This window comes from Micropterus salmoides, unplaced genomic scaffold, assembly GCF_014851395.1.
Source record: "Micropterus salmoides isolate LMB-PRFRI ecotype aquatic unplaced genomic scaffold, ASM1485139v1 Ms_hic_scaffold_9, whole genome shotgun sequence".
Lineage (NCBI taxonomy): Eukaryota > Metazoa > Chordata > Actinopteri > Centrarchiformes > Centrarchidae > Micropterus > Micropterus salmoides.
In genome coordinates this window covers 35,887,840-35,898,317 of record NW_024044681.1, presented here as the reverse complement: position 1 = coordinate 35,898,317, position 10,478 = coordinate 35,887,840, and the positions used below count along the sequence as shown (strand labels likewise).

Here is a 10,478-nt window from a genome sequence, read left to right as displayed (position 1 = left end):
TCTCAGAAAGACAGCAGCTGAGGCTCAGGAGGTAGAGCGGGTTGCCCATGTATGTTGCATGGCCTCTAATCGGAAGATTGGTGGTTCCATCCACAGCTCATCCAGTCTGCAAAGTGTCCTTAGGCAAGATAGTGAACCCAAAACTGCTGTCAATGGGGAGTATATGAATATGAATATGACATATAGTGGAATATGAATATGGGTTTATGACATGGGTGGGTGATGGGACGACTATACAAGTACAGTCTATTTACAGCAGCTTTGTCTATGGACAAGAGGACAGACAGTATGCTGGTCACCTGTTTAACTGAATGAGCTCTCCTGCAGCATGAATGAAATAACACTGAAATAGCGCAAAAAATCTTGATGTGTTTTTTTGCCTCCACTATATTGATTAGGACACAGGCAATACTGCACTGCTGCTGGAAATCCCAGCTCCATGTGATAACTTACCAAATTACACAACAGGACAAACCCTCAGATAACTAATGTGATAAATCAAAATGTTCACTGACAATTAAATACCAAAATGGTTTGAATCATTGAATTGTTTTTGCCCCATTCTTTCCATGATAAATGTGTTATTAATATTGCTCATTTCTGCAAAACTGAATTTAGACTATGGCTGATTTAAATAAAAAAGCAGGCACTTAAATATTTCCACAGCCATATTCAGCACCACAGTGGACATATTAAAGAATTATGTTGGATTTTTTAAGCTATACTAAATTGTCAGCATATTTAATTTTCATGCTTTTGGGCAATGTGATGGCAATGTTTTAGATAGTTTACTTTTATATTCATTTAGCCTATTAACAGTGATAGTGACTCAAAATTAATGACAAATACAGTTATTGATTTCAGCATCAACACATGCCCATAAGCAGAAACGGAAACAAACAAATTACTGCTGTAAGCAGAGGTATTCAAGTTTTACCTTTTTATTCATTTTATTAAATTAACCGTTTCTTTTGATGGTCAGAACATGTACTTTCCATATTTCCATCTAACTCATGGCATGGTTGATTTTCTTAAGAACATCAAACATTTACCACTGTGACAGAAAGTGCATTCTATTGCCTGCACGTGCCACGCCTTAAAGTATTTGTAGCGATGCACTGATGCAAAAATAGGCCGTACAAAAACACCTTTTCACTGTTCTTGCTCAGTATAAAATTCACTCGCCTTCATGTAACTTTGTGTCTGCTGAAAAAAAAATAAACAATCTGCTCTTTTTGAAATTAATTTAATTGTCAACTAAGCAGAATTTAACAAGAAATATCAGTGTAGAAATGATCATAGATCGGAGACGTATGTTTCGTAAGGAATGCATAAAAATAATTTTATTCACACTTCTGGTTTATCTGTAATTGCTCTATCTTGCTTTCTGTCTTTTGCGTTCCTGCTCTGACTTAGAGCGCAGCGTGCTGCAGGGAAGCAGCAGAAAACACGCAGCCTCGCATTAAACGGAACTCCATGTTGTGGAGACCGGTCCCTAATGAAAGTGGTCACAACAACCAAGGAAAGAACAGGATTAAATGCACGTGAGCATCTTAAATAATAACATTAATTGTAGGCTATATTTATGTGTTTATTTTTCAGACATTTGTAAATCATCCCACCTCAATCAGGTATGAAAATGTAAACCCCAAAGGAAAATGGGCTTGTAAAACAACAGAATAGACGCAGCCGAGAACCGATTCATTATTTATATACTATATATATATATATATTTACAGACAAAATAAAAATGCCAGGGCAGTGTCTTCGACCAAAACTTGATTTACAAAACTTCCAACAATATAGACAAACTGCAAATAAAATATAAAAAAGTAGACACATTGAAAAAAAAAAAGCCTAACAATAAAAAGAGTAGCGTGGAAAATTTCGTTTGTGTTAAAAGTGCAGGAGGATGGGAGAGCATGATGCGCTATGTTACACAGCAAAGAGCTATTCGATTGGGTTATTTAGAATAAGTTGTACTAATTGTCCATCTGGAAATAAAAAAAGACACAACAACAAATACAAAGTGTGGAATTTCATAATAAACTAATAATAATATTTTAGTAATAATAATAATAATAGCGCCATAAATCCTGTATCTCGCCAGGCATGACAGTAGGAAAGTCTCATAGCCTATAGGCCTACACAGAGAAAAAGGGGCAACTGTAGAAAATCAATGGGCCCACTTTGCGTGGCCCCCCGTCCACATTATTTTTAAACAGTAGGCTAATTTATATGTGGAATAGAAGGGAAAGACAGTCAGTGGTATCTACAGTACATTTACAGTGTGAAAGTCGCTGCTTAGAAAACAACTCTGCAGCCTACTATAGTAGATGGTCCGGGGAGCAAATGTCGTCCTCGATATCCACATCATCGTCGTTCTCCTCCAGCATGTACGAGTCCGGCTCCAGGCCGTGCTTCAGCTCCTCCGCGCTCTTATCGTTCAGTTCGCTCTCGCTGGAGTTGTCCGCGGACCTCTCCAGATCCCCGGGGGTCTTCCGCTCGTCCTGCGCCTTCCTCAGCTGCTTCTTGTGCTTCATCCGCCGGTTCTGAAACCACGTTTTTACCTGCAGGGGGGAATGTAAGACGGCGTGAATTCTAAAAAGAATCCTAATATACGCAATTTACTCCAAGAAATCCTCAGACATATCAAAACAGGCTCCACAGAAAAGAACACAGAAAGAGGAGGTCTGTGGAATAGAGATGATAGTTATTATTGAATTTACTGTATTTAGTGAGTGACCTGCAGATTTTCAAATAGGATCAGCTGTTAGTAGGCTACCTGAATGTATTTTATTTAGGCCTAGAATTACAATTAGCCTACACATAAACAGCAATTCTTCAAGTATGATATAACCAAATCTTGCCAAAATTCATTGTTCTCACAGGCCTACTATAGCAGGCTATAGGCTGAATGGATTTTCAATTCAGTTCAATTCACTTTTATTTATAGCGCCTGTTCACAGAAGCCAGTCTAACAGATCCAACAGTGATTCATTATTGTTTTTATTTGAGTGTGTTTCTGTGGTCCTTTTTTAGCCATAAGTGGGAAGAACAAACAAATGAACCTACATTTAGAAACACACATTTTGCCCTGCAGATATCATACATCCTGCTTTAACTGTAGCACGGTGCTTTCAGGTGTGCGCGCGTGTGTAGGCTACCTGTGTTTCGGACAGGCTGAGCGCCGTGGCCAGCTCCACTCTCTCCGGCGTGGACAGGTACCGCTGGATTTCGAACCTCTTCTCCAGGCCGGACAGCTGCGAGTCGGAAAAAACCGTCCGGGCCTTCCTGCGTCTGCAGTGCTTCCCCGGTAATTCCGCGTGGTGCTGGAACAAGGCCGGCATCTGCATCCCTACAGGTGGCAGGAGACGAGGATGTGAAATGAGAACTTTTCAAGGACAAGAAAACAAACAAAAACTCAGAGAAACACTGTACCGGAGTCAGCAGGCGTTTGGTTAGTTCCAGCTTGATAATGAACATTAGTGAATGTAAAAACAGAACTCAGTTTAGCTTCATTATTTGCAGAATATCTAGAGCAACAAGAATTGCCTTTTAAAGGTTGGACACATTAAGATGAAAAAAGTAGGCTATAGACTACACAAATATATAATTTATAGGTTACATTTTAGACCTACATCAAAACTTAATAGCCTATCCTTTAAAAATAAACGTAATAATCTACTGGTTATTGTTATTTTCTGTGAAGCTCAACCATTGGAGATCAGAGTTTCTTTCACGCCTGCATTTTGCATGTGAAGGGATTCGTTTCAACCCGTCCACCACTGTAATATTCCCATACTCATTCATGTAGGCCTAAGGTAAATCCACACATTTCTACTGGTTTTCCAACTTTAATAAGCAAAAATGTGTGTTGTTTTTGTAAGTTTAGTTGATAAGTCCAGGTAGCCTAACATCACCTAACACTAACACTATCTGACAGAAGTTTCCTGCTGCTCTAGGCCTCCACCTCCCAGCTCCCCGTGCTTACCAGACGTGAAGAAGTACTGGTGATGCTCCGGCTTGTGGAGAGGATGGTGCGGATGTGGCGCCAGGATTGGGGTTGGCATCAGCGGATATCCATACTCCAGAATGGGCATCCGGGAGGCCAGGGAGCTACAGAACGGTGACGGAATGACCTCTCTCAGCGGCTTGGGTTTGTGCAATAAGATGTCCTCAATGAAAAACGACGTCGACCTCTGCGTGGGCGCCGCCGACGCGTAGTTCATACTCATGATGTTAGTTTGTTTTTTTGGGATTTTCCTGCCTTTAAGCCTGCATCAGCTCTGTCGCTTCCCCCCAAATCTCCCAGGCTTAAATGCAGCCCCTGTGTGTGTGATCGGTGAATGACACTACGCCGAGACACCAGTGGGAGGGCAGATTTCCAACAAGTATTTATTTAGAGAGAGTAGCGGATGGGGAAATTGATTTGCGCATCAGCCAATTACAGCTCTGTATGTGCGGAGGGGCGATGTGGGGGGCCGGTTCTTCGCTCTGATTGGCTGAGACGCGCTCGAGGCTGCTGAAAGAAGCAAACCGTTGCAGAAATGCAGCGCACCTGTGGCCGCATCATTTGAATAGCGGGACCGGCCGCGGATCACCACCGGCAGCGGTGCTTATGTGGTCGCCTAGCAACCAGGTTTGCGAGCACTGTATGGCCTCGTGCGCGAGTTATTCTTTATTTAGCCCAAATTAAGGCTAGCTAGTTTCCGCACAAAATGAGTATCGAACGTTGTGAACAGACAGTGCAATGCAGGAGGCCGGTTGGTCGGTGCAGGCAGTCGCTAACCATAGTGCTGAAACATTCCGTTTAGGTCCAGGCTACTGGTCTGGTGGTATTTTTTGGTGTTTTAGGCGCCTTCGCGGGAAGGAGACATCTAGAGCCGTTTCAGGTCTATATGCCTGTTGGTAACTAAAACAAAATAGCCTATTTGAAACACCAGATAATGTAACGTTTTTATAGTAGGCTAGCCTACCTCTGGTTGAAACATTTGAATGTTCCTGTTGTTCATAGTGAATTAAAAGTGGCGTTGTCCATAGAAAAAAATACACCAATGTGTTGGAGCGCAAAGTAACAGCGACTTTATGTCATTTGGCTTTATGGTGTTAACAGAATCAGAAATACTTTATTGATCCCCGAAGGGAAATCCTGTTACTGCTGCAGTGCTCCTTGTACGGTACTACACAGGGCAAGTAAAACACATATTAAGGCCTAGGCTATATATTTGTAGCCTATGTCATGCATAGCCTTAGACTGTATGTCTCCTATCAATGCTAACTGAATTAATACAACACCTAGGCCTATTTCTTAATGCCTCACTTCGATATTTCTACAATAGCCTATCCCTCCAAGATGAATGGGCCTCAGTGATTTCATATAGTTTTTCTTCCGTGCAGATGATGGACTTTCATAGAACTTTAGATTGTCTTGTCTTGAAACTTGAACATGCGACCACATGCTTTTAATTGTCCGGGAAATTTACTCGGATAACTTCTGCACTCCCTTCATGCCAGTAGCCTAGATTTGAATCAAGTGATGTAGCCTGTGTCACAGGAGGATTGTTCTGCTGCAGGTCTGTCGAGTAATTCCACCCAAATTGGCTGTAATTGTCGGTATTAAAATCTGGGAGAGTACAAGTGCCGCTCCTGTGCCCATTTGCGAAAGAAAGCGGTGCGCCATAATTTGTTGATATGGTGTTGTCATCACATTTCCAATCATGCCGGTTAATGTGAAAGTGTCTTAATGTAGGCAGAATTCACGCTGCAATGCTATTAGGCAATTAAGGGAGATGTTAGAGCGGAAGTTGTAATCCTTGGGCTGGAGGACAGGATTTCCATTTGATCAGATGGAGGAAAAACAAATTAATTACTGGGAGTCAGTTACGCCAGAAAAGCGCTGTTCTGCTGCATTAACTTTGTGTTAAATGGATGTATGCGCTCAAAATGTAAATGAGCGTAGTTGGATGGTTACAACTCAAACACCTTTGGGCATGACTTGTTAGTTCTACCTGAATGCGATTCAGTCACAACTCCCACACATGACTAACGCTGCTGCAAATGTGCACACTCTTCTAAAAGGCCATAGACCTACTATAATATAATAATATGTTTCCATCAAGTAGGCCTACTCCAATAATTCAGAAAACAAACTTTTTTGGCAGGTTTTTAAGAAATAGCCTACAAGATTAAAAACGTCATCCCTGGCGTTTTATAATGCAAGATGAAGTGAAGGAATAGCAGCAGAAAAGAAAATAGGCTACCTTTTAAAGACATGGCCAGAGCAGATGGAGCTAACCCCGCTGCACCTGGCTGCGGGTCAATCCCCTTTATGGAGCGCACCAGGATAACAAGTTGCTTTTAGGGGAAAATTAGAAAGTAAATGAAACAAATGGTGATGAAATCGTCTTAAGGATCCGTTCGTGAGGCGCGGTTAAGCGGCTTTTTGTGGCCATTTCATTAAGTAAAAATTTTGAACCGGTCATGCAGTGCGTCACTCCGTTAAGTGGCACGTTTGGATAAGAGGTTTGCAGCAGTGCATTGGGTAATACTAGGCTTATCGTTTTCAAAGCAGCCGTGTTGCTTGATAGGGAACGATAGAACAAAGGAATAAAGGGATGGATGTAGGAGTGTAACCCACATAAAAGTGTTCACATTTTGGGGCTTTCGTAAACAATAATGGATTTGTAAACAATAATACAAATCCATGTCCACCACATCATAGGCCTAGGTCCTTTCTACCCAATAATATTTCTATAAAAGAGAAATTACAGAAACCTTTTAATATGAAGAAAAAAAAAATTGCAGTGTGTTAAAGCCGGCCTATAAAACAATGACTTTTAGTAACAGAATCATTGTTGATGGTATTTATATTTAATGATATTTTTCCAATAATTCCTTTATAATGTAATCATTCATTCAGTGTAAGCACTCGTGCAGCCTTCTCCACAATGATAAAAATGAAAAAAAAGTTTCATTACTCTGTAATTATGGATATAGTTTATAGGCAAATAAACATATTACTTTGTGTGTCTCCATCCCATTTCCCCACAACGATTTGGAAAAGTACATTTCGTAGTACTTCTCCATTAGACATAATAACAAACATGATAAAAAAAAAACTCAATCAGGATGTATGTATTCAACTTAATTTTGTATTACAGATTAAAACCTCTTTGGACACACAGTATTATAAAGTCAAGCCCGAATGGTGCACTCTGCTAGTGACATAAAACCTGTTAGCCACGTTAACAAATGGCAAAAAAATGGCAGAAAAGTAAATCACGCCAAGAAATTAAGTAAATTATGCACAGTGTTGATGAAATGACGAGTCATGTTTTCCCCAATCTTTTTATTGAAATAACTGAAACTTTGATCATTCATGTTTCAAAGGTAACTGTGCATGCATCTGATGGTGAGAATCTTCACCCGGCCTTGGTGCAGCCCTCATGATCATGGCTTGATGATAGTTTAAATCTTCTAATGAGAGTTAGGGCTCCTGGGGCATTCATGCATCCGATAGGCACACATATAGAATATACCTGAAAAGAAAGAGAGGTTTGGTCTTTGTTACTCATCAGGAAATGTAACATGCATGCATCTTAAAATTAATAATTTATATTTCTGTTTTTGATTTGAATTGACTCATAAAACGTGTCATTTTAATTCAGTAGGCTTCCCTGATAATGGTGGTGAATTGCTATTTTGTTTAGAGACTAGTAATTGATTGTTTTTCATAAACAATACAATCTAATAAAAAATAAAAACAGTCTTTTCTATGACCTTCTGAAACATTGAATGTTGCATTCTATTTGGCTTCTTTGTTTATATAGAAGTCACCAACTTAACTGATTGGGACACATATTGTATGTCCTGTGCTATGTTAAAAAAACCTTTGTAATGCATACAAAACTGATAGCCACTTCCACATCCAAATTGATGCATGCAAATTATGAAAAATACTATAGAAAGTATTTGTTATAGTAGTTCTACTTTGTATTATGATGATATTTTCAGTCTCAGTTTGACGTCATGGTATTTTTGGCAAATGGATGCTGTTCCCCTCAAAAAACATTTTCATATTCAGTATAGTGGCTTGCTGAACAGCAGGTTCTGCACAGCATGGTGGAGGATTCAGAGATGAGCACTTACTGCAAGTATCACTTACTGATAATGTCACATCATTAATTCAGCTGCTTTGCTATGGGTTAACCCATGTATGGTTTGACTATTTTCTGCTGAGGAAGTGAGTCATTATATTGTATTACATACTTTCTGCAGTTTTTGTTTTCTTTATTACATATAGTACAGGTACTGGAGGCCTTGGCATTATCAGGAGGTGACTACAACTTTATTTACTCTACCACATTTGAATTTTCAAATGGTATTACATGATATAGTGTAAAATAAATTATAAATAGAAGGAGTATTTGAGCCTATTGCTAGTCATGGCTAGCCTTCACAATCACTGAGTGCAGTAGTTTTTTATCCAGGAACTCCCTCTTGGTTATAGCTTGAAAAGAACATTTAGCAGAAAGCGCCAAGTGTCACTGAATTTTATTGAGTGACTGAACACACTATGAGTGGAAGCCTGACAAATTAAATTTGAGAGCACCTTTGTGAAGCAGAGGACAACTAATGCAGTTTGATTTGTTGGGTTGCATGTTTACCTGAAAAGAAGGTGAGAACCACTGACACCCAGCCAATGATATAGGACCAAGAGAACCTCCAGTTTCCATAGCGTTTTCCGTAGTAGTTAATAGTCACACCAGTGTACACTGCCATTGCTAGAAACACTAAAAAGCCTGGCAGGAAAAAAAAGGAAAATGAAAATAATGCTTAAGGGAATCATTAAAAAATGATTAGTTCATAATCAGTACATTTTATTTTTAATTATTGTCAAAAACCTGCCTTGAGTCAATACAATAAATTAAGGTCAAATCAAATGCATATTACAGCTCAAACCAAACCAACAAAGTGCAAAAACAAAAGAGTTGAACTCACATGAGATGAAAAACAATATGCCTGCAGCAAAGGTTTTGTCAAACCTGTCGAAGGAGGAGTAATGAATGAAGGCCATAATGCCAATGATGATGCCAATGAAACAGGCCAAAAGAGAGAGGATCATGAGGGCACGGGTGGCGTCTAAGTGGGCTGTGGACAAGGTCATAGGTCAATAGGAGTCACTGGAGGGGTCAGTGCAAGTCAATGAGGTGAATGATCTGAGATGTGACCATGTTCAGGCCGTGTTAACAAGCCAATATGATGAAGAACGATAAACATCTTTTAGAAAAAAAATAGAGATGCGATATTATAAATGACCAAGTTGTCTTTAACAAAAGCGATCAAACACATAACACACTCTAATACAGAATAAAGTTGTATTTAACACTCACTGGCAGTCTTGCAAGTTGAGTTAAACTCAATAAGAAGAAACAACAAACTACAATTTACAGACTGACAGTACTGCGTCATTTAACCATGACCATAACTAAAAAAGTAAACAATCTTGGTGTAATCACAGTTTAACAGACTGAAAAACAGGCTCTCATTTTTGTAGTATGTGATATGAAAATCATATGTATAACATCACATTTCTGTAACGTTCTGGAACTCCAGTGAAAAGGGGAAGAGATGAGATGTTATTATGCAAATTATTTTGCAATTGTACAAAATACAGAAATAAAATGCAGATCATTTTTCTTGCTAGCTTATAACACACTGAAAAAGCTGAAATGCCTCTGGAACAGTTCCATCTTTCAGAAATGTTTGTAGAGCTAACTGAAAGTAAGTGTTTTGTTGTTTTTTTTTCTTGACGTGAACCCTCCTTGGCTACACTTACCGATGCTGTCGCTGTGCGGGAAGCATTTCCCTGGCATACAGTAACGCCACAGGCCCTGATGCATGTAGTTGCTGGACTGCCGATACTGCATCCAGTAATCGGTTGCTGTGGAAACAATCAGGAGGATGTTCCCCACTCCTGCACAGAACAACCCTCCACCCATAAAGCTGTACATCCTGCACCTGGAGGCACACACACATACAGAGGAACAGAAGGTCACTTAGCATCAGCGGTCAGTGGCAGGGCCCCCTCCTTTCTCCACCTCAAACACACACTTCAGGGAGAGAGGGTCTAAGTGTCAGTAATTGCGTTGTAATGAACATATTATTTCCACCGGATTGAGCTGCGGGGTCGCCTGTGTGTGTATGCTCCACTTTGTTCTCTAGGAGATCAGTCCCTGAAGATGGGCTTTACATACACCCCCACCCTCAGTACAGACACACACACATCCAGCCTCTATCAAGTCCAGCGATGCTTTGATACTTGATACATCTATTGCTCATTGTTCCACCTGGATGCAATATCCTGCTGCCATCCTCTCAGATTTTTTTTGCTGGGGATGGATGATAGATAGATATATCTTGTTATGTCTCAAACCTGAACGGGATGCTCGTTGAAGAGCGCTGTGTATTCATTG

The 10,478-nt window shown here is 40.0% G+C and overlaps 2 protein-coding genes across 2 annotated transcripts; both read right to left on the bottom strand.

Moving 5' to 3' along the window:
• Positions 1-1,570: 1,570 nt before the first annotated feature.
• Positions 1,571-4,412, bottom strand: bsx (brain-specific homeobox). Its single transcript, XM_038708989.1, has 3 exons — positions 3,995-4,412; positions 3,168-3,358; positions 1,571-2,570 (listed from the first exon to the last, which is right to left on the bottom strand). Exons 1-3 carry the CDS (start codon positions 4,236-4,238, stop codon positions 2,328-2,330), a joined length of 678 nt encoding a protein of 225 aa, XP_038564917.1. The 5' UTR covers positions 4,239-4,412; the 3' UTR covers positions 1,571-2,327.
• A 2,629-nt stretch (positions 4,413-7,041) lies between these two features.
• Positions 7,042-10,022, bottom strand: lim2.1 (lens intrinsic membrane protein 2.1). The gene is made up of 4 exons (XM_038709430.1): positions 9,842-10,022; positions 9,004-9,153; positions 8,670-8,804; positions 7,042-7,541 (listed from the first exon to the last, which is right to left on the bottom strand). Exons 1-4 carry the CDS (start codon positions 10,014-10,016, stop codon positions 7,480-7,482), a joined length of 522 nt encoding a protein of 173 aa, XP_038565358.1. The 5' UTR covers positions 10,017-10,022; the 3' UTR covers positions 7,042-7,479.
• Between the last annotated feature and the right edge of the window lie 456 nt (positions 10,023-10,478).

Excerpts from the sequence above, each read along its gene's own strand:
- bsx (XM_038708989.1), bottom strand. The coding sequence starts at position 4,238 with ATGAGTATGAACTACGCGTCGGCGGCGCCCACGCAGAGGTCGACGTCG. Across the intron at positions 3,359-3,994 it reads CCAGTACTTCTTCACGTCTG|GGATGCAGATGCCGGCCTTG; the intron begins GTAAGCACGGGG and ends TGCCACCTGTAG. Across the intron at positions 2,571-3,167 it reads TCAGCCTGTCCGAAACACAG|GTAAAAACGTGGTTTCAGAA; the intron begins GTAGCCTACACA and ends TCCCCCCTGCAG.
- lim2.1 (XM_038709430.1), bottom strand. The coding sequence starts at position 10,016 with ATGTACAGCTTTATGGGTGGAGGGTTGTTCTGTGCAGGAGTGGGGAAC. Across the intron at positions 8,805-9,003 it reads CATATTGTTTTTCATCTCAT|GCTTTTTAGTGTTTCTAGCA; the intron begins GTGAGTTCAACT and ends TTTTCCTGCCAG. Across the intron at positions 7,542-8,669 it reads GGTTCTCACCTTCTTTTCAG|GTATATTCTATATGTGTGCC; the intron begins GTAAACATGCAA and ends CTTTCTTTTCAG.